Below are 24,747 nucleotides of genomic sequence, written 5' to 3' on the forward strand. Positions count from 1 at the left end.
GGTTATTTTCATCGTATTGGTTTTGAAGTCGATCACTACATGTTTTTCCGTTAATTCGTCAACGCCTACAATCATGTCATGTGACATATTCGGCATTATTACACATTGAAGTGCATACATATTTTTTTTCAATCGTACCATTACTCGTATACCTTCATTTATTGTTGCCAATGTCCGTTTATTTGCGCCCACTAAATTCACCCTAGGTATTTTATAAATTAGACTTGTTAAATTTACTTCTTCGATTAATTTTCTGTTGACCAGTGTTATTTCAGAGCCTGTGTCTATCATAATTTTAATTGGTTTCTCATTTATAAATCCATCCACAAATTTTAAATTAACTCCATTTCTCTTTTCATTGTTTCCTGCCAGTTTAATAAATTCCTTGGGGTGACAAAAAATTCCTGTTTGTTTCTTCGTTTTTAGTGAGCGCCTTCTTGAAAACACGCCTGTTGTTCTTCTGTGTTTTCTCTCCCGTCATCTTCTCTCTCATATTCATTTTCTTCTCTTTGCATATTATTTATTTCTCTTCTGTTCTCTTTTGGTCTATCATTCCCGTATCGATTACCGCGAGATTCCTGTTCATTCCGTGGGTTATTGTATCTGTTTCCTTGGTATGGGCGGTTATTTCTACTCTGATTTTCCCGATCTCTGTTTTCATTCCATCTCTGGGTTCTGGGTTCATAATTCTCTCTTCCGTTCGGTCTATTTTCATATCCCCGTCTAGGTATGAATTCTCGTCTTGTATAATCTCTTCTAAAATTTTGACCTCTATCTCTATATTCTTGGTTTTCTCTTTGTCTATAATTTTCTTGCGGTCTTCTTTCTCTTCTTTCATGCCTACGTGATTCTCTCATTTGCAAAAATTGACATAAGCTGTCAATGTCCTTGTAATTTTGGAGATTTATGTGGTCTTCCAAGGTATCTTCAAAATGTCGCGATATCAACTCTACCAATTGTTCTGATGAATAATTATATTGCAAATGTTTTGCATTATTATAGAGTTGTAATGCGTACATCTTTTCTGATACGCCCATCCTCTCATGGTATTTTCCATTTTGTAACTCTTTATTTACTTGTAGTTGCTGGATTTTTCCCCAGAAATAATTTAAGAATCTTCTCTCAAAATCTTGCCAATTGTCCAATTCTTCTTCCTTGCTGACAAACCAAAGATTTGCCTCTTCTTTGAGATGGTTTCTGATGGTTTCCTTTGCTGTTGCAAACGGTCCTATGTATTTGACTTTTTCCTTTAGGTTATTTATAAAAGGCACTGGGTGTATTTTCCTTATATCCCCGCCAAATCGTACTTTTACGTCTTCTGTGCTATGTACGATGACTTCCTTTCTTTCTACTCCTCTTATCTCCATCTCTGCAATTTGTTTAAATCTCCTTTCCGTTTCTTTCCGGTCTTCTTGTAGCGCATTTTCAAATTTTATTTCTATCTGTTCTAATTCCCTTTTTTGCATACTCTGAATATCCTTCATTTTAGTTTCGATTTCTTCTCTCTGCAATTCTATTTTCCTCTCTGTTTCTTCCCTACTTCTTTCTAAACAGACTTTTATTTCGTTTTCATATTTGTCCATACGCGTTTCCATTTTTTGTTCCATTTTTCTTTGGTTTTCTTCCAAATTGTCCAATTTTTGTTCCGTTCTTTGTTGTGATTCATCCATTATGTGTTTTGTTTCCAGTTGATTTTTATCCATTTTTTGTGACGATTCTTGTATTTGTTGTGTCTGTATTTGCATCATAGCTAATAATTTTTCTAACATCCCTGTTTCTTTTCTTTCCTCCATTATTGTAGCATTTCCTTCATTATCCGATCCTTCATCAATAATTGTTTCCTCTTCTATCTTATCCTCTTTCCTTTCTTGCGTTTTGCTTTGATTCCTTGTGGTCGACATGTTCGTTAGATTATTTATCCCCGCCAAATATGAAACTTTGAAATTTGTGCAATAATATCCCCGCCAAATATAAAATTCTACTGGTCTGTTGCAACAAACGGGACTTTTCCTGTTCAAATGTAATAACTCTTGAGTACGAGTATCAAATTTCCATATCCCACAAATAAATCAAATGGTAAAATATCAAATGTCAAAATCAATCAAATAATTCAAGTATGGTAAAATTATCAAATTTAAATATCACACAAATAAATCAATTATGGTAACCTATAAATTGTCAATATCACGAATAAATCAAATATGGTAAATTGTATCTTAAAAAAATATATAAATCTTTATGTCCTCAATTTTTACATAATATTTCACTTTATCCCCGGCATATAAACTTTCAAATATCTGCTCGTCTACTCCTATCCTTTCAAATTTGCCAACTAGAAATATTTTTCAAAGCTTTACACGTTGGGGGCCATTTTGTTATGCTATTTAAATTGTACGATTTTGCTTACTTAGGAAAAATCCTGTCTATATTTATTAAATGAACTACTCTCCAATTAATCACAATAAATCAGCATTAATTAATTACAATCTCAGGCTATTTAAATTGTACGATTTACCTTTGATCGTGGATTCAAAATATTTTCCAATTGGCGTCCTAATCGGGATAGGTAATATGACCTGAATAAAATACATAGAATTTCAACTGAACTATATGTGAGATGTCCTTTATTTTAATGAAATTTTATATAACAATCAATCCTGTAATATTTGCAATATACTAACTTTAAATATATGAGAAGTTGTTTTCTATCATGGACCCAAATGTTATTTTACATTGATTTTTAATATGTGTTATAACTAAGCTCTTTTTATAATTCCTTTTTTTTTAAGTGATCGCAAAATTAACTGTCTCTATTATTTATTCAATTTATTTAATTAATAAATGAAAATCACACTCCGGCTCTAATGAAATTTGACTGACCTTTCCTTCTCTGCCGTTGCAATTCTATGGCCACGCCACAACAAAAAAATCCTTTCTCTGCTTCTGCTCCTATTGTGGTCCAGATGACGTACACCTTTCTCCTATCTGTCCTTGTATCTCCAAATGTTTCCGGCTTCGTCTGCTATTAATATTCTTATGCCCTTTGGTTTTCTATCTCTCTGTACCCCGTTCCTCACACTGGTCAGCTTTTACACCGCAAATAAACACACCCGGTAAATTACGTCTTCGGGACTTCAAACAAACACAAAAAACAAAGCTCCTTCCTTCTTGGACGACGAAAACTGACTACCAACCTTTTTTTCTCTCTCTTATCTCATAGCCAAAATCAACCTCCTTGCATTCAAAATTTGACCAATAAAAATCATCCACCTCTTGTGACGTATATCGTTACCACCCAACTCTCTCTATAAAACGTCATTCGGGTAATTCCAGAAAACAAACTTCTTTAATTATTCTAACTAAATCTATCTGCTTTACAAATATTTCTTACTAATAGCTACAAACGATACCTGTTTCTCAATTCAATGTCTTTTGTTAATAAACTTTTACCGATATAATCTTTCGGGGAGAAAACCACCGCAAATCCCGGTCTATTGTTCAACACTTTCTATATACACTTTTATTCCGGGTAAAACCATTCCACAATCACCGACTTATTTAAATTTCTTATCGATAATATTTGAAAGTCTTGTCTCTGAGGCCTAATGAACAATTCTTCGAACAACTTAAAATACATATTTTGTCTTATACAGGATGTTTGAAAATTCATATGCCCGTGTCTTTATGAAATATCAATAATTTTAATTTTTATTTAAGTAATAAAATTTGTATATCGGTTTTTTATTGCTTATGGACATTCAAAAGTACAACAATATATATATATATATATATATATATATATATATATATATATATATATATATATATATATATATATTATATAATATATATATATATATATATATATATATATATATATTTTTATCGACCGTATATTATTTAAAATCATTTTCTTTGGTATATTTCAGGTTCTGTTGGTCTAGAATTACAACAATTCTATTTTTTTGTCACTTAATATTTCGCCAACTCATTGTTGGCTTCATAAGAAGTGCACTACAAATTTATTAAAATAAAGAGATAAGCAACATTAAGATAAAATTACATAAATATTTACTCACAGGGGTATAACTGTTCACAAAAAGAAACAAGACACATTTGTACTACACTTTTACAATTAGACTGACAATTTTAAAATAAGTTAAAATACATATAATACAACAAAAAGTGTATAGTGAGATAGATGGGTTTCTTTGTATTTGTATATGTTACGAGCAAAGCCCGAAATTGGACAATCCTAGCATTGTACAAAAATTATTGTCCATTTCTAGCATTGTACCCCCAAACTGTACAATGTCCGAAATGATTAAAATTAAAAATGATTATCGAAACGATCATCGATTCGAATCGATTATTATTGACAAGCGACACACCAAATCAAAAATCGAACATTTCTTGTTAATTATTTGATATTTTTATATTATTTTCTATTTATATATAGAGTTGTTTTTGTTTTTTCTAAAGGACAATGCGATAAAAGGCTGTGTCAAACTAAAATATAAATAATAAGAAGAAGTTGTTCTGCAATAGAGTGATAATCTGAATGAAACATTTTAATCACTATAATACAGGGAAGATGTTTGTAAAACATTTCTGATTTTCAAGAGATGTGTATGATAATTTAAAATAATTTTTTCCTACAATCCAGAAGTTGGAAGCGCTAATTAATTATGGATTTATAACCCCATTGATGTTTGTTTCTCTTCAATAACAAATGGTGAATAATAGTAAAAAACGATCTGAATTGATATCTGTCATATTCTCCCAAACTTTGACGCATGGCTACTTATTGAAATTCGAACATTGTACAGCCATTCTTTTATACAAAGTCCGACGATTATGTCTATTTCGGAGATTGTACATTAAAGGGGTACAATGCTAGAAGTGGACAAGATTTTCTGTACAATGCTAGGATTGTACAATTTCGGACATTGCTCGTAACATATATATAAAATAAAGTAGCAGTTGCTTGGTAAAATGGTAAAATAATTTTGAATTAAATGGATTGCAGAATATTGCTATAGATGCTGCTTAACTGATTTGTATCTGCTTTGTAATTTATTACATGTTTTGTGTTGGTAATACAACACATTTCGAGAAACAGCCTGTTTTGAAAATTAGTTTCTGTTTGTAGAATTTCAACATTAGTATAGTCAAACTTGTGACCTGTGTTGATGAAGTGTTGACAATAGCACATGTGTTTTTAATTTTATGGCAGTCACTTTTGTGCTGGTTAATACGTTATTTTAACCATTGGCTTGTCTGTCCAATATAGCAACCTTCGCAGCCTAAACACGGTATTTTGTAGATTGTATTGGTAGTGTACATTACTGGTATCATTATCTTTAACACGAGAAAACAAACTTTTGTTATTAATACCGCTGTACCCACCAATTCTGATGTTAGTGTATGGTTTGAAGAGTAATGTGTATGGTAAAGTAATCCGCACGGAAGACAATCATACAATACTGGATTGGTACCAGAAACCCACTGCGTCAGGCAGATTTCTAAACTTTGCTTCCAACCACCCAAAAAACCAGAAATGCAGTACTGTTTTTGCTATGAAAAATAGAATACTCAATATATGCGGCGACCAGTTTCTAAGTAACAGTCAGGGAAAATTACTTGAGATAGTTATTAACAACGGTTATCCGAAGGCACTACTTACAATTAATTTACAACTCCCACTATTATGATGGACACTTGGATAGAGATGCTCTTTAAACCTCTAAAACTTTAAATATAAAAAATTGCCCTTCGTTGATAATCTAATCAGATTACAGCCCTCTTTTTTTCGAACTTTTCTTTACTGTCATTCCAAAGCATTTCACTTAATTCTAAAATTTTCAAGATGTATGTGTTCACTTTCTGATTCACTTGATCTAGTCTGCTGGTTTCAAATAATGTTCTTAGATTCCATATTCCATATATACAGTAAATTTGATGTCTCTTGTGTCAATTTCAGCGTAATTTAATTGTATTGTTATTTTATTACAAGTATAGAAAACTTCTTTTTTTAGAGATGACTACCAAATTCTATCCTGGGCAGTCTCCACGAATCAATCTACCAGAGTTACAAAATTCAGCGACGAAATATGGCCCACAGATCTCCAATTTTTACCTAGAACTGGAGGATCGCTTAGCAAACACGGAGATTTGATTCTTATAACCGCAGCTGATGGAAGATTTCATATTCTCAACAAAGCTGGACGCATTGAAAGATCCGTTGAGGCGCACAATGGAGCTATTTTGGTTGGCCAGTGGGGTAATGATGGCACCGGGCTCCTAACAGGTAAGAATATAACTCTCTGAATACAATGTAAAAGTGAGGTTTTTTCATTTTATATAGTACCAAGTCTGGTATTAAGACTTTTTGGTTAGGATATTCTCAAACAAGTAGAAGTAGCAGACGCTTCAGAGGGTTTAACTGGTGTAAATTTATCTTTGTTTAATTGATAAGTGGGGTCGTTAAAATATTGATGTCAACTAAACAAAATTTAAATATTCATGTGTCATTTACTGGGAGTTGGGGTTGGTACAATGTACACTGTTGTAAATTGTATTCCTTTCGGAACAAAATATTTACTATTTAAATGGGAATAAGCCACAATTAAAGGTTAAAGTAAGTTTATTGATGTTTTAATTTCCACTTCGGAAATCGTTTTAAAAATACAAACATTAGTAAATTAAACAAATTTTGGTTGTTTTGTTACTTAGTCAAAAATTCTTCTAATAATTTAATTTTATCTGACTCATTTATATAGACAATTCAGACATACAATATACATTTTAAAGTAGACTTTAAAATGATGTTGCCAATATTGTTGAGTTGCGTTACTGGGACGACTTTACTTGTAAGATAGTTCATTCATATAAATGAGTCAGATAAAATTAAATTATTAGAAGAATTTTTCGCCCAGTAATAAAAAAACAGAATTTGTTTAATTTACTAATGTTTGTATTTTGAGAACGATTTCCGAAATGAAAATTGAAATGTCAATAAACTTACTTTAACCTTTAATTGTGGCTTATTCCCATTTAAATAGTAATTACTTGAAAATGCCACAAGAAAGTAGCTTCAGAACAATATTAGGAACAAAATGTAAGTTAGTCTTAACTGTATTCTCAACTAGCTCGTTTCAACATAACGTTGATGATGAAGATATGTATACTATAAATTCAATAGGATTGTCAGGGCAGACATTTTGTAGTTCGTTAACACTCGGTGGTAAGCGGCTATATATTTATTTCTTTATTAGCACACAAAACCACTTCTCAATTATCATTTTTGACGGTTACATCTGTTGGAAGTCCGAACTAGAGAAGGTACACTCGCCTTGTTGCGAAATTTATTATTTAGTACCGCTTGTAGCTTATCCGTGCCATTGAGGTATACCCTGAATGCCAATAGGGAGGCAGGCGAACATCGTTATTTCTTTTCGAAAGTAATATTCTTAATGCAATACGGCAACATTGTAAAAACTCACCCACAAATAACCATTAAATCTGGTGGGTGGTAGTATTTCATGAGCGTACCGTCGGGTAACATCATGGCATCAAAACCAACGTGCAGTACATCTGTTAATAAACAAAATAAAAAAAGGTGGTTATCTGTGAGAGAAAATCAAATGATAAAATCGGTTTATGAGGGATTGCGTAGAAGATATCCAGATATGCTTATAGAGGACGTCGCGACATTGTCTGGAGATTTAACGAAAGTATCGGCTCGTACGGTTTTCCGAATAATTCAAGGTAACAAACCTATCCAAAAACCAATCCATAAAGGACGTGCAAAAATTGTATTGGACGATAGTACGAAAAGTATAATCCGAAGGAAAGTTCATGGATTTTATTTTAGGAACGAACTGCCCACGTTAAAGGCTATTCAACGAGAAGTTAATGCAGACGCAGATGAGACGTTAAATAAAATATCCATGAGAGTATTACAAAGAACTTTACATAAAATGGACTTTCGGTATGTGAAGAGAAATCGGAAAAGTTTGTTGATCGAGAGAGACGAATTAGTGATATGGCGGAGAAAATATTTGCAAAAAATTCGTGATTTTAGACGACTTGGTAAAAAAATTTATTATACGGACGAAACGTGGTTGAATGAGGGTCATACGAAATCCAAAGTATGGCAAGACTTGAATATTAAAAGTGCGCGACAGGCTTTCATTGAGGGACTTTCAACCGGCTTAAAAGCACCCTCGGGCAGAGGAAGACGTCTCATTATAACGCACATTAGAAGTGATTCAGGTTTTTTACAAGATGGTTTAAATGTGTTTACCTCAATCAAAACGGGCAATTATCATGAGGATATGAATTCGGATGTGTTTGAAAAGTGGTTTTCGTCTATACTGACTCTTGTAGATCCTGGTTCGGTAATTATAATGGACAATGCACCTTATCACAGCCGTCGTATGGAAAAGATACCGACTTCTGCATCTCGAAAAGCAGATATAATAGATTGGTTAAGAAGTAAATATATAGATTTTGATGAATCCATGATAAAGGTTCAGTTACTTGATATAGTGAGCGAACATAAGAGTTCTTACATCAGATTTGCAGTAGACGAAATGGCACGCGAGCATGGCATCACCGTATTAAGAACTCCACCGTATCATTGTGAATTGAATCCCATCGAGCTAATATGGGCACAAATAAAAAATGAGGTAGCGCAAAAGAATACAACCTTTAAATTAAAAGATGTCAAATTATTATTAGACCAAGCCATACAAAATATAACCGCTTCCAACTGGCAGTCATGCATTAAACATATACAGAAAGAAGAAGATAAAATGTGGGACGTAGACACGCGTGTTGATGTTCTTATCGAGCCCATTATCATTACTCCAGGAGAAGACAGTAGTGATAGTGAATTAACAACAGGAAGTGATTCAGAATAAAAATATTTCTTTAAAATAATAACTAATAGGTACAGTTCTAGAGATTTTTTGTTGCTACATTCGGAGACTACCTGTGAGATCCTTCGTCCTACCTGGTTATAATTTTCTAAGTACGTATGTACCTAATAACTATATTATTATTATTATGGCAAGTTTGTTTTTCACAATTGTAGTTTACATTAGGTCTGGGTCTAGAATTATTATTTTCTGTAAAGAAGTTGGTATTTATATGTGAATATGAATTTTATTTAAAAAAAATATTGTACATTCTACCGATCTCAAAGTCGATCACAAAGCGACTAAGTTATTTCGAAACTATTACCTATTTACAAATTCATTCACATTTACTTAAAACTCTCATGTAGAAATTGATTGTAAATAAAAGTTCAAAAGAAAAAACAAGGTTGTTTCGGGAAGTCTATTATTTCCATTTTAATCGTATTTAATTGGAAATTTTCAGGTATTATATTTGTGTTCTTGGAAATTGCTCAATTCGAATGCTACGTCGTGTTTAGTTTAAAACGCATATTATGACTAACGAGGGTTTTTCAAAAGGTTAATCTGACAATTCATCTACAGTTTGATGTCTTAACGGTGGAACATTTTATAAAAAGCAGTGGAAGATATTCTATTGGGGAAATGCAAGGCGATACAATAGTTATTAGTTATTCTTACGTTTACTACTAAAAGTTTCGTTTATATTTTTAAGTTATTTTCTTTCTTGTTTGTTATGAATTTAAGATATTTATAAATGATAGGTTTTGTTTTTTACAAATTACTACGAACCAGAAGTATATTCGTGACATTTCATTATTATAAGGGAGAAAGTTTTGGATTTAAAATATAATATAATTTAGCACCTCGACACCGTAAGGTACAAAAGGACGGCTTAAGTAAGTAAGTATAATTTAGCATTTGAGATGTTGTAAAATAAACATGTACATATTTGTTAAACTAAACATAATATAAATGAATGAAAATATTTTGTGTACATCTGGATTACACAATTAATTGTTAAGACGTAATATTTTGAATATAATATTTTTACATAACATTTTAACAAAATATATTTAACATATAAATTAACAATTTTACCGTTGTTTTACCGTTGACGCAAAAATATTTTTATGTGCAAGTTTCCTATTATTTTCCTTATTTTAAAAATATACACGCCACCATTGAACTACACGCGTCTCTCATCTCGGACCCCTCGAGGATCTATCATTTCTAAGCGATAACCTGACAATCCTATTGAATTTATAGTATAGCTTGGTATTTCCATAAATGTATCAGTTCTTCCAAATATAAACAAATTGCACTGTTAGCTTTTTCTAATGCAACTTTACTTACACTTATACTTTTTTAAAATAAAAACAAGTTGACTTCTAACATCTGATCTCTAACATCCAAAGGCTTTAGGAGTATTAATTATAAGATCTGCAGCTTCAGCTTGTGGTTTGGTGCATTTATATCCGTAAATCTTTGCGCTAAAAGACTAATGTCGTCTGCAAAGTGGAGGTCTTCCAAATCACTGGTTAAATCAAAGTCGATTTCAAAAATCCGAGGTAGAAATCGAAAGATCAAAATAAACGTATTTTGAACCAAAATTGTAATAAACTCCCATTATAGGTAGTGAATAATATTAAAACGCCACAAGAAAATAGCTTCCGGACTATAACTTATATATTCCAATATTTTAACCAATTTTTCTGATAAAAAAATTAGTTACATATTGTCTGATTATATTGATTATATAGTATGTGTTTGCAAATTATCTAGACATCATAATAGATATTCCTAATTTCCCAAATTAGTTACGTTTAATACTTTACTCTGATCATGTTCCGTTGTTTCTTGTTAAATCACCAATCATAATAGGTCCTTCGAGTATAAATCTACATTATTCTAATCTGACTTCGCTTAATTAAATATACAGAAACCCATTTTGCAACATTATACCGTTTTAACTCACATATAGTTAAGGAGTATTATTTCTCTCCATCATGTTATGATGTTGATACTGAAGTGGTACATGACAAAACGTTTAGCTGTGGGAGTGATCTGATTATTTGATAAGACGAAGGTAGATTTATAAGCAAACAATTTAGGGCGACGACAAGCGTCTTCAATCGGTGTAACACGGTATATTTAGACCAAGTTCGAGGAAATACAGGCTGGCTCGTAATTGGAAGGAATTATGTTTACATATATACGAGGTAAACGCCATCTCTTCTCGGCTGGATACTCTGATAATTTTATATAAAAATTGCTTTCAGCTTACCTTCTTCCTTAAAACGATATTTTTAAATCAAACTATATAGAAAACCAACATATACCAAATACTTGTAAGTACAATTGAGCTCTAAAGGTCAATGTTAAAAGTGGGATTGAAATTACATGTTTTGACGAAAATGCTTTTAAAAAGAAAGTTCGTAGTAAGAATTAAAGATGTAATACATCTCTTGTATAATAAAGAGGTACGGCTTGAGTAAAATGGCAACAAGAGAACAAGCGCAAAACAGGTCATTTTCCCATGTAAATCTCCATAAAAAATTCTAAGGTCCATTCTGCTCATTTTTGACCCTTTTTGTGTTGGAGGCGCGACGGCTTATCAGATCGTGACGTACGGGGGCTCGTTGGAACGGGAAGGAAGTAACGAATACGTTGAAGCAAAAAACAAAGATGACGGCATTGCCAAAAGGACACTAATCTTGTAACGTCTAAACTGCTCAACGTACAACAACGTGTAAAGTATCGATGGAAAGGGGGGATGGTAGTGAATATGTTACGACAAAAAATCAAACGCAAAGACATTGTCACAACGGCACTAAAGCATATCTCCGTTGTTATTGGTCAGATCGTGACGTGTAAGGTATCGTCGGAAAGGAGAGGGGGTAACGAATACGTTAACACAAAAAACAAAGATGATGGCATTGTCAAAAGGACACTAAGCCTGTAACGTCTAAACGGCTTAACGTACAGCAACGTGCAAGGTATCGATGGGAAGGGGAGGTGGTAACGAACATATTAAAACAAAAATCAAACGCAAAGACTGTGCCAAAACGGCACTATATCGTATCTCTGTTGTTATTAGTCAGATTACCACGTGTAAGACATTAAATGAAAGAGGAGGGGATATCGAATACGTTAACACAAAACAAAGACAAAGAAATTGCCAAAACGGCACTATACCGTATCTCCGTTTCTATTGGTCCGATCTTTGCGAATGAGGGCTCGTTGTTGTACATTGAGCCGTTTAGATGTTACAAGCTAAGTGTCCTTTTGGCAATGCCGCCATACTTGTTTTTTGCTTCAACGTATTCGTTACCTCCTCCTCGTTCCAACGAGCCCTCGTACGTCACGATGCGATAAGCCGTCGCGCATCCGCCACAAAAAGCGTCAAAAATGAGCAGAATGGACCTTAGAATTTCTTATGGAGATTTACATGGGGAAATGACCTGTTTTGCGCTTGTTCTCTTGCTGGCCCTTTACTGGCTTCATATTATAAAAACAATTGAAAACGTCTGTCAAAGGGGGTTTTTCTACGCCCTGTGCTATTCAACCTAATCATGTATGAACTCATAAAAAGCATCAATAAAGGAAGAGGATATACAATGGAGAACAAGGAAATAAAAATTCTCTGTTATGCAGACGATGAAATATTGATCCTAAAATGAAGATCTTGAAGAACTCATAGATTTAATACAAGAGCAAAACGATGTTACATGACGATTTAACTCAAGAGCATATTTCATATAGGAAACAACTAACAATAGATACTTATAGTTTGTTCTATTGGCAAAGATGTAACAATCGAATACTTAAAGCGAAGCTTCTATACTGGCGTTATATTTTACTTTTTTCTCTATAGTAAAATACTGAAGCAAGCGTCACGGAACTAACTCTACAAAATGGCGCCATCATGAGTAGCGTCATAGAATAACGAATCTTCACATCGATTCACTACTCTCAATTAATTTGTCATATATTTTTATGGGAGAAGCTGTTACACCAGTCCAACAGTTATTTTTAACAATAATATTTTTGCTACTGGAAAAATGCAAATATAAGTAGCTGATTATATGGTTATATCAAGGGCAACAGCTTCAAAAATTGAAAATATATCAAACAAATGATGAAGTGGTCCAAGTTGAAGTAGAGTTTTATGCCATTCTATGATTTCTAAGATGTATAGCTGCAATTATTTGTACTTAATTACAAATTTATTCTTATGGAGGTGCAAATGCAAAAATATATCGTTCATAAAAAAAATTTCCATTAAAGGTCAAAAAAATCAGTGACTAATTTAAAAATTCGGGTTCAAATTATTTAAAGTTTCTTCTAATAGTTTTAGAGATAATAATGCTTTTAGGGACTGGCAACACTTGTCTCGGACTTTAGAAAGACACGAAACTAGTAAGAGGCATTTCTAAAGTATTAAGAAATAGGTTAAATTAAAAAAATCAATTGAAAAAGGTTTAACTGTCGATTATATGAATCAGAATTTATTTCAAATAGAAAAAAAAGATGGTCATCTGTTTTAGAAAGAATTATTTTTGTGATTAAATTTTTGACTGGACAAAATTTAGCTTTTAGGGGCAACAGTCAAAAAAACTATTCAAAAAAGGTAATGTCAATTTTATGAAATTAATAGAGACAATTGGAAAATTTGATAGTGTAATGGCTGACCATATCGGCAGAATTCAAAAAGATGGCAAAAAATGGTACATTATTTGGGCGATAAAATCCAAAATGAAACAATCACCTTAGTAGTAGAAAAAATATATAATTGAATCCTTAAAAATGTGCAAATATTTTTCAATTATCCTTGATTGCACACATGACATTAGTCATCAAGAACAAATCACAATTGTTGTTATATTTGTTTTTGTTGGTGGTTTTTCTAAAACTGTAGAGGTTCGAGAACATTTTTTAGGATTCTGCGAAGTTAGCAACACTACTGGTCAAGGTTTAACTGATTTCAATGGTACCAATATGAAAGGCAAGCACAATGGCCTACAAAAAAAAAATCTTAGATATTAATCCCTGAGCCTTTTTGTCCCTTATGTGACACTCAGCCTTAATTTAGTCGTGAATGAAGCAACGAAAAGCTCGCTTGAAGTTACTAATTTTTTCAGTATTATTCAGGAACTATATGTCTTTTTTTCGGCGTCAACATATCGATGGAATATTCTTTTAAAAGAAGTGCTAAGGTTAACGCTAAAACCTCTTTCTGATACCAGGTGGGAGAATCAACATAGAATATGAACAAAAAGCTGAGCCAATTCAATCTCCAGAATTACATTTTAAAGTAAATTTGTATTTTTATATTCTTGATATTGCCATCTCAAAATTAGATGAGAGATTTCAAGATTTAGAAACACATGTTAAATCTTTTGGTTTTTTAAATAACTTAAGTGAATTTAGAGGAAATAAAGAAATATTGTACCGATTTAGAAACTAAACTAACTGACCCGGAAACAAAAAATTTAGATATAAATGCAATAGATCTTTACAATAAGATTGATATTGTCTATTTACATTACTTATAAAAATAATATGTCGGCCAAAGAAGTGTTAGCCTATCTCGTTGCTAACGAGTTAAAAGGAATATTTCCTAATTTATTTGTTGCGCTTAGAGTATTTTTAACTATTCCAGTCACTGTAGCTCATGGGGAACGATCATTTTCAAAACTTAAATTAATAAAAAACTACCTAAGATCTACCATGAGCCAATCCAGGCTTACAAATTTAGCTATAAAAAGTATCGAGCAAGATATTTGTTTTAATTTAGATGTAACTGACCTAGTTAGGGAATTTGCAATTAAAAAGGCAAGAAAAGACGATTTTAGTATTTAGAAGTATATACCTACCTAGTATTGTATTTCTTTTTTTTTGTATTTTACTTTATTTTTCGTTTGTATTTTGGTTATACCAAATTTTATTTATGTACATAATATGTTGTCTAAGCTCATATTTATATTATAGGTATGTATCTATTCGTTGACTTAATAGATACCTATATTTTTTTTTTTTTAAAAAGACAGTTAAAATTTGACTTCACGTATAGTGCGTCTGTATATCCGCTTATACGTATTTCACCCTAAAAGGGATCATCAGAACGGCTATTCACAGACGCTCTAAACGTAAAAATAAATATTTTCTGTCTTAAGAAGCAACTCTAACATGGCTTCGTATAGACGCAAATAACGACATCTGATATTAAATCTGTAAACTAATTTTTCGAAACCAAATTCGGATTTCTGCTTTAATCTGTGCCTTCTAAGAATTGCAAGGCAAAACAACATATCTCCTCAACTAAGCAAAGATCCTTAACGAATTGGTTTCTAGTACTCATAAAGAGTATACCTATATACAAGAGATATGTTGTGGAATGCAATTTTAGATTCCCCATGTCTCTAATAACATTTTTATCAACGTCTGTTTTGTCTTGCAATTCTTAGAATGCACAGATTAAAGCGGAAATCTGAATTTGGTTTCGAGAAATTAGTTTACGGATTTATTATCTTGCATTCCACAACATATCTCCTCAACTAAGCAAAAATCCTTAACGAGTTGGTTTTATTATCAGATGTCGCTATTTACGTCCATAAGAAGCCATGTCAGAGTTGCTTCTTAAGACAGGAAAAATTTATTTTCACGTTTAGGGCGCCTGTGAATAGCCGTTCTGATAATCCCTTTTAGGGTGAAATACGTATAAGCGGATATACAGACGCACTATACGTGAAGACAAATCTTAACTGTCTTTTTCCTTTTATTCACTTACACTCACATACTCTTTATGAGTACTAGAAACCAATTCGCTAAGGATTTTTGCTTAGTTGAGGAGATATGTTGTGGAATGCAATTTTAGATTCCCCATGTCTCTAATAACATCTTTATCAAAGTCTGTTTTGCCTTGCAATTATTAGAAGGCACAGATTAAAGCGAAAATCTGAATTTGGTTTCGAAAAATTAGTTTACGGATTTATATTTTTTTTATTTAAATATTCAAAATTATTTTTTTATTAATTTTCCCTAATTTGCGACGTTTTCCAAAACTGCTGATGAGGCGGCAAATTTGCTTTTTACACCCGGGCGGCAAAACCTCTAGGCTCGGCCTTGGAAGGGACTTGGAATTATTCGCGAGAAGTAACGGACCGAAGTGAGCTCTTCGCTGTTGAAACGTGATTGTCGAGATAAGTAAAGGTCTGGAAAGAGATAGTCTCAATTACACATCGAGGCCTGAGGAACCAACATCTCTATTAACAATCGAGGTGCCTTCTGAGCATAGAGTACTAATAAACCTTTCCTGTAAGATATATATAATTAAATGTAAGAAATTTCGAACTGCTAAAGTATTGTATATTGCCAGTAGCACTTTGTTAACAACAGAGCCTTCGGTGAACCTCTCGTCGGTATAAATCGAAACCATATTATTTCCCAATTAATAAGAAGATGGAACAGAAGAATCTTCGTTCATATTCTTGAGTGGCGGCTGGTAATCATCCTGGAGTTCCAGGTACTATGGAGGATGATCCAACCGTACGACAACGCGAATTTGTATTTATTTAGTTTGTTTGTTTCTTTGACAATGTCAATTTTATTCATTAATAGCAAACCACAGAATATCAAAGCACAGAAGGCATAAAGATAAATGGAGAAATAATTAATAACATAAGGTATGCTGATGACACTGTGATTCTAGCAAGTAGCATGGAGGAACTGAGTTGCCTAATGAGTAAGATACAAAAAACAAGTGCACAATGCGGACTCAGACTAAATATCACAAAAACCAAATGGATGTTAGTAAGCAAAACCCAACAACCACCACAGCAACTGATATTAGACAATGAAAGAATTGAACACGTGGATTCGTACATCTACTTGGGAACAACAGTTAACTCAAATTGGGATCAAGCGAAGGAAATACGTATAAGAGTAGAAAAGGCAAGAGCATCGTTCACTAGCATGAAGCAAATTTTCACCTCTAAAAGCCTCACCCTACCTCTCAAAATTCGACTTCTGAAATGTTATGTATTCCTGGTTTTGTTATATGGAATGGAGGCGTGGACAATGACCGCAACATTGATGAAAAAAGTAGAGGCCTTCGAAATGTGGGCTTACCGACGTATATTACGTATATCCTGGACTGAGCACGTGACCAACGAAGAGGTACTACGCCGGATAGGTAAAGAGAGAGAGGTAGGAATAAGTATAAAGAAAAGAAAGTTGGAATACTTGGGTCACGTTATGAGGCATAATAAATATTGAGTACTACAGCTGATCGTTCAAGGGAAAATAAACAGCAGATGGGGTCCAGGGAGGAGAAGACACTCGTGGCTCCAAAACTTGCGGCAATGGTTCGGATTGTCATCTGCTGAACTATTCAGATCTGCCGTAAACAAAATCAGAATAGCCATGTTGATTGCCAACGTTCGGAACGGACAAGGCACATGAAGAAAAAGAAGAATATCAAACCAAAACAAGCACAAATGCAAATGGTTTGTATCTAAGTTATCTCTTAATTTTTTGCGTTCCCCTGATTATGTCCATAAGTGTAACTTTATAATCGGAAACTATATTTTTAATATTGCCATTTCTTTTAAACTATCATTATAAACACAGCTGATACAAATAAATTATTTAATTTAAAATTGACAATGTTTACATTGTAAGCAGTATCGTAAAGAATTAGAAATTATGTGTTATTATCAACTCCCCAAACTTCCACTCAATAAGTAGTTTCTTTGAAGTAAGTCATGTTGTATAATCAATGTTTTTTAGTTATTCTAACCTTGACCTAACTTCTTGGAAAGTCCGATACTTTATCTAAAACGTTAATATAAACATAATAAAAGTGCAATTATCCCATGAGTTTTAAATTTAGAATTTATGTTTGATGATTTTCTAAATATATTTGATTTCTAGGAAAAATCTATACCATTTGCGTAAAATATTGATGTTCTGGCACAGTTCGCACATCCTATCCTCATCTTACAATAACCTTTTCCAAATAATTATCTTATATTTGGTTTCGTAAAGAACATAAATAATACATTTATATTATACATAAATGTTGTGGAATTTTTCTATACAATAATAAATGTCGTTGCTGGTAGAAAATTTTGAAGACTTTTTTGCGATGGCAAAGGAATTGTTGTTTAATCAACCCTTATATGTTTTAAGCTGCCTTTTTTTTGTAAAAACACTAAATTTTTGTAAAGATCTGAAAATTTTACAACAAGTTAATATTCAATAAAACAGAAAATAAACGTTTCAGATTAATATTATCGAATCCAAAATTTAGTCAGGTGGTTTCAAAACAGTATTTTGTTAATTTTAAAAGATTTGGTTTAAATTTTGAGTTTGAGGTGTATTTTAAGTAAGAGAAAATTTATACTTTCTGGGTGGTCGGGAAAATTTGACATGTGTGTGAGAGGGTACCGTTATGGATAGAGAGAAATATGAGGCAGAGGACATATTTATCAAATGGCTGAGTTTAAATATATTCCTGTACAATTGGGTCTGGCAAGATCAAGTGACTTACAGCAATCATGACGTTGTGGGAAATTATTGTTGTATTGAAAACACGTGTGATAAATTTTTTCTTCATTCTGGTCATCTATTTGTTAAACCATATGTGAATCACATGTTACTATGCGCCAAACTATTCCAAAATAAAGCGATAGATTTAGCTGAGGGAATGTTCCCTAAGTTCTAAAAAAATGTTGGCATTCTCATGCATAGATCTTCATAGATCTGCAGTATGCTTTCTTCTTGATTTTGTATTAAATTGACTCTATTACCTTTTATATAATACCTAATTTCTTAATCTTCGGCTGATAACGTTAAGCCTCGCGTACCACTGATTCAAATTTCCTCACCACAACCTGAGGCGGCGTAGCGCGTCGGCGACGTGAGACACAGCCCACGGCCTCGCGGTTCGAGGGGCCTCGCGCCATGGACATTTTTTTTTTATTATTATTAAATTTGTAAATTTACAATCTGCTATTACAAGCTATTAGTAAATGTGAGTATTGCAAATACATGAGAGGAGAAATTATCCACTGATAACACTCCCAATACTAACACTAATAAATAAAATCAGTGTAGGATTATAATTTGAAACTAGAATTGAAATGGAAATTAAAATTAAAATTAAAATTAGTGAATAAAGTCTGTTGGCCACTGTCTCTTCAATCTTCGTCTGACTTCTGGTTGTAGGTGTAGTTGTCTTGCTTCCTCGTTGGGGTGGGCTGGCAGATGTTCTAAATAATTTCTTGTTAGTCTGCTGATTTCGTCTTTAACGACCGGTATTCCAGAGTCATCATGTAGTGTTTTATTACTAACGTACCACGGCGCATTGAAAATCATTCTGAGTATTTTGGATTGGATCCTCTGAATGATTTTTATATTAAGGCTTTGCACAGCCCCATAGTTGCACCCCATATGTCCATATAGGCTTTATTATGCACTTATACAAGAGAAGTTTATTATCTGTGGATAACTGTGATTTTCGGCCTATTAACCAATTCATTTGACGTATTTTCATGTTGATTTGGATTTTTTTTGCCAAGATGTGTGCTTTCCAAGTGAGCTTTTGATCAAGTGTCATTCCCAGGTATTTGACTTCTGTTTTTACTGGTAGTAATATGTTGTTTAGTCTAATTCTTGGACATATGATGTTCCTGTTGGTGAATGTAATTTGATTAGACTTATTATGGTTAACTTTGATTTTCCATCTATTCATCCAGTCTTGTAGTAGGTTCATGTATATTTGAAGGTTTCCTGATGCTACTTGGGGGTCATCATCGATGGATATTATGGCGGTGTCATCTGCAAACATGGCTACTGTGGTCGTATTTGTTGTTGGAATATCAGCAGTGTATATGAGGTACAGGAGGGGACCCAGGACACTTCCTTGAGGGACACCGGATTTTATGGGATAGTAATGAGAAGTTTCTGTAAGGAATCTGACTTGAAAGTGACGTTCTGTGAGGTATGATTTTAAGAGTAGATAGTGAGGAGTGGGAAAGGATGACTTAAGTTTATACAGGAGACCATCATGCCAAACACGGTCGAAGGCTTGTTCTATATCCAGGAAGGCAGCAGTGCAAATTTTTTTCTCTTCGAGGCATACATTAATTTTTTTAACAATCCTATGACACTGTTGTAGAGTTGAATGGGCTTCGCGGAAACCAAACTGGTGTGTGGGGATCACTGAATTAATTCCGATGTCTCTGAGAATCTTTGGAGCAGAAGTCTTTCTAAGATTTTTGACATTATTGGAAGTAAGCTGATTGGTCTATATGAAGTAGTAATATTTGGTGGTTTATTTGGTTTACTAATCATAATTATTTGTGCGAACTTCCAATTAATCGGGTAGTAGGCTAATCTTATGATACTATTATATATCATTGTTAGTAGGACAATTGCTTTTCTCGGTAATTTTTTTAATATTAGCCCAGTGATCATGTCAAAGCCTGGTGCTTTGTAGTTATTGCATCTAGAAATTTGTTCTTTGACATTATTAGGAGTAAAGTATTTGATTGGTAGCATCATTGGGCATGGAGCGTCTAAGAAGTTTTTAACTTGTTCTTCGTTATTATTGTTATTAAGTTCAGGTGCACCAAAAACGTGTGAGAGATGTTCAGCAAATATTGATGCCTTTTCTTGTTCAGTTTTTCCCCAGCTTCCATCGGCTTTCCTTAAAGGTTGTATGTGCTGTATAGGTCTCTTGAATGATTTCGTTGCTTTCCAGATGCTGTGGTCTTCTTTTGACAGGCTGTTGATGAATAGTTCAAATGTATCATTCCTCGCGTCTTGTAGAGCAGTTTTAAGTTGCCGTGTTAATCTATTGTATTCATTTTTATCTATAGGATTGCGACTTCTTTGCCATATGCGCCTGGCTCTTCTTTTTTGTGCAACAAGACGTTTTATATATACGGGTATGTTGGTGTCACTTGGTTCTTTGTCATTCTGAGGGGGTGTAGCTATTTCAGCGGCTGCATGTATAATTTGGGTGAAAAGAAGCACAGCATTATCGATATCGTCTGGTTGCTTTAATCTTATATTTAAATTTAAATTTTCATTTATGTAAGACTCGAATATATTCCAGTTGGTTTTTGATGTTGTCAACTTAGGGATATTCGGACGTTTTATAATTTGTGTAGATAGTGTCACAATTATGGGAGTATGGTCGGTGGACAGATCCCAGGATGCTTGTATGTCAAAATAATTTAAGGCCATGTTATGGAGGATAAAGAAGTCGAGTAGATCTGGGATTTTGTTTGGATCTGATGGCCAGTAGGTGGGTTGCCCTGTAGATAAGTAAGAGCTGTTTGTGTTAGCTATGGCTTGTCTGAGATTTTTTCCCTTTGTCGTACATAGTCTTGATCCCCAGTCTGTATGCTTGGCATTCCAGTCACCTCCAATTACGAATTTGTTTGATAGATGTTTGAAGAAGTCTTCATATTCTGCTGTGGTGATATTATGCCTTGGAGGGCTGTACATTGCCGCAATGTCAAAAGACCATGGTTGAGAACTGATACAGATTACTGCAGCTTGTATTTTTTCCGTCTGATACATTATTTCCTCATAGTGTGGTATAGTGTTACGTACAATAATAGCAGCGCCACCGTGTGCTGTTCCATCAGGATGGTTGGTGTTGTAAATAGAATAATGAGGGATCTTGAACATCGTTCTGTCAGTGAAATGGGTTTCCGATATGAGTAGAACATCAATTTTGTTATGTTTAAGAAAGTTAGTAACTTCTGTGTTATGGTTGCCTAGGCCGTTGGCATTCCATTGTGCAATTCGTAGTGACTTAAGTTCCATTACTAATTTTATTTATTACTGTGGAAAGCATGTTTAAGATCACGCTATTTTGATTAATTAGTTGTGAAAACATAGCTTTGAATTCGTTAAGGAAACTCTTCATCATCTCTCCAATTTCACTGTTTGTATTACTTACATGTGTTCCACTTGTTATTTGAGCGTAAGTTGCATGATTCTGGTTGTATGAGTTCGTATTTTTATGGACATTATTTACATTTGTTCCACCCGTTGCTTGTGTGTAAGTCGCGTGATTTTGATTGTTTAAGTGCGGATTATTCTGTACTGTATTTCTGTTATATTGTAGTTGATTGTTCGCTGGAGTGTGCGATGATACTCCTCTTGCTCTGTTTCTACTGCTAATTAACTCTTTATATACCATGCATCCTTTGTAATTTGCGGTGTGTGCTCCATTGCAGAGAGCACATATGGCGGGTGTGTCTCTAGGTTTTTTACAATCAGCTGACATATGGTTGCCTCCACATTTGACACAGTGATAAGGTATATTACAGTATGTCTTAGAGTGTCCATACAATTGGCATCTGGTACACTGGACAATGTTATTCTTTTTATACGGTGGCTCAATAACTATTTTCGCATTGTTTATAAATTGAATTTCATATATTTTTTTATTATTTCGATTAGGTTCTATATCGACGTAGAACATCATTAGAGGGTCCTTACTTACTCTGTGTTTTATATTTACAATATTGCGTACTAAATGCCCATGCTTTTCTATTTCGCTTTTTATTATATTAATGGGCACTGTATGATGTAGATTACGAATTACAACTCTGTATGCTCTATCCTCTTTCATTTGGTACGTATGATGCACAATTTTTTTGCTGTTTAAATGTCTTACCAGTTTTCGGTATGTTTCTGAGTCACGGGAATTTATTTTTATTGTGTTATTCTTTAATGCTGTACAATAGAATGTCTCTGTTTGTGTTACTTCCGATAGGCTATTAACCATTTTATTGTATTCAGTAACACCATATATAAAAATTGGTGGGGGTTTAGAGGTTGCTGGAGTTTCGTTGGTATTTTCTGTACTGTTGTCGTTTTCGTTTTCATTTTGTAGAATCTGAAATTTATTGCTAGTTACTACTGTGTCTTCGTTTTCTGTTGGTGTCGGAGGATTAATTTTGCGTTTTTTGTTACTATGTTGTATAGTTTGCCATTCGTGGATGTCCGATGACTCAATGTCGCTGATTTCCCCTGAAGATTCTTCACTTTGTAATGTACGTGTCATCTCAATCGAATCGTAAGCTCCATTTTGAGGTGAAGATAATGTGGGATTTATTTTAGGATTGTATTGACAGTTTGAGGAAGATTGTGATAGTACTTGGTTAGGAACATAATATATTGTTGTTGGTGGGTTATTTAAAATTTGTGCTGAATTTGGTTGTAAATTTTGTGGAAAAAGGACATTTGGGCATTCTGGTTGAATTTGCTGTTGCTGATATTGAGTATTTATTATTTGACCATTAACAGTAGCAGTATAAAAAGGAACACTCACCGATAAATCTGGTGGAGCACTCATTTTAATTGTTAAAACTGTATATTTTAATTTTTAAATAGTTTATAAATAGTATATCCACTTGAACGATAATGACGGTAAAAACACGGCCGGATCCCGTTTTTAATCACCACTATAAACTTTCCCCTAATTCGTATCGATGTTTACAGGTCGAGAGTCAAATGAATACTGCCATGGATATTTATGTATTACTTAAACCTAAGCCATGAACGCGCTGAAAAAAGTGCTTGTGTCGCTATCCATCGTGAGAAATCACCCTGCAATGAACCTCACCATAGCTTTTTGACGATTTTGTTTTGATGCTGTTGGTGGTCAAAACAAAGCGTTGCTTGGGTTGACTTGTGCCTGTACTTGTACTTGGTGCATCGTGCATAGGTGATATTTATATATATATATATATATATATATATATATATATATATATATATATATATATATATATATATATTGTGACATTCTATTTAAGAAATTAACGCTGGGGTTTTCTGTTTTAAAACGCTGTTTTGTAACTATAACTACTTATAAAATAATAGATACGTCGTAGCCTAGTACTTAACAACAAATATTAAAAATTTGTCAAGATTTACATACAGTCCTACGAGTGGGTGAGAGCACTGACTTTCAACCAACTTAAAATAAATATACACAAACATTTACATCGTCATTAGAATTTTATTAACAATACCAATTACTACAATCTACGCTGAAAGGAGCTTTTCAAAATTAAAACTCATTTAGAATTATTTATGGAGTACGATGTCACAGGAAAGACTTTCTGCGGTCGCAATTTTGTCTATCGATGCTGATATAGCCTCCAAGTTAGATTACGAGTACGTAATTAAACAATTCAGCAGTGTAAAAAGTAGAAAATTTCTATTCCTGTAATTAAATAATAAAATAAATTAAATTTTTTTAAAATAAAATAAATATAATAAACTATAATAAAATAAATTAAATTTTTTTTAACGTTGGTATGTACCTATTAATATCTTAAATATTTTTAGGTTAGTTGTAAGTTTGACTAGATTTTGCATGAATGAAAGTTTAATAATAAAATTACACATGTTTTTTATTTTAAAAAATCAGTCTTTTTGCGCGAGCAGAGGGTCTCGCAAACTGTATCCTGCTCACTTAAAATTAAAATCTTGCGCCGCCACTGATTACAACGGTATACTTCGAATTTGGCATTAGTGCCTCGTCTTTGTTAACATGTGTTGGATTCAAATAGAAATGCCACGCTTAATAACTTTTTTACCAGCTTACCTATGACGGAGATACAGAGGCAACGCCGTCTTACTATAGTGTGGACATTATGTCCAAATAAACGTAAGATACCTCGTCAAATGTTATTAGCTCGTTTCGTATTCTCCAAAACGAAAAAGAAATGTCCTGTTAGTATTTACCATGCATCACCATGATGCTGTTGGCCAGGAAACTGGCAAA

The 24,747-nt window shown here is 33.3% G+C and overlaps 1 protein-coding gene across 1 annotated transcript in view; it reads left to right on the plus strand.

Moving 5' to 3' along the window:
• Window positions 1-24,747, plus strand: part of Oseg5 (intraflagellar transport protein Oseg5) — a 154,801-nt gene that overhangs the window by 27,020 nt on the left and 103,034 nt on the right. Inside the window, exon 2 of the mRNA XM_072537501.1 lies at window positions 6,039-6,310. Within this exon, the coding sequence (XP_072393602.1) occupies window positions 6,039-6,310 (272 nt within the window). The remainder of the gene's footprint in view (window positions 1-6,038; window positions 6,311-24,747) is intronic.

The sequence above is a fragment of the Diabrotica undecimpunctata genome, chromosome 7, assembly GCF_040954645.1.
Source record: "Diabrotica undecimpunctata isolate CICGRU chromosome 7, icDiaUnde3, whole genome shotgun sequence".
Classification (NCBI taxonomy): Eukaryota; Metazoa; Arthropoda; class Insecta; order Coleoptera; family Chrysomelidae; genus Diabrotica; species Diabrotica undecimpunctata.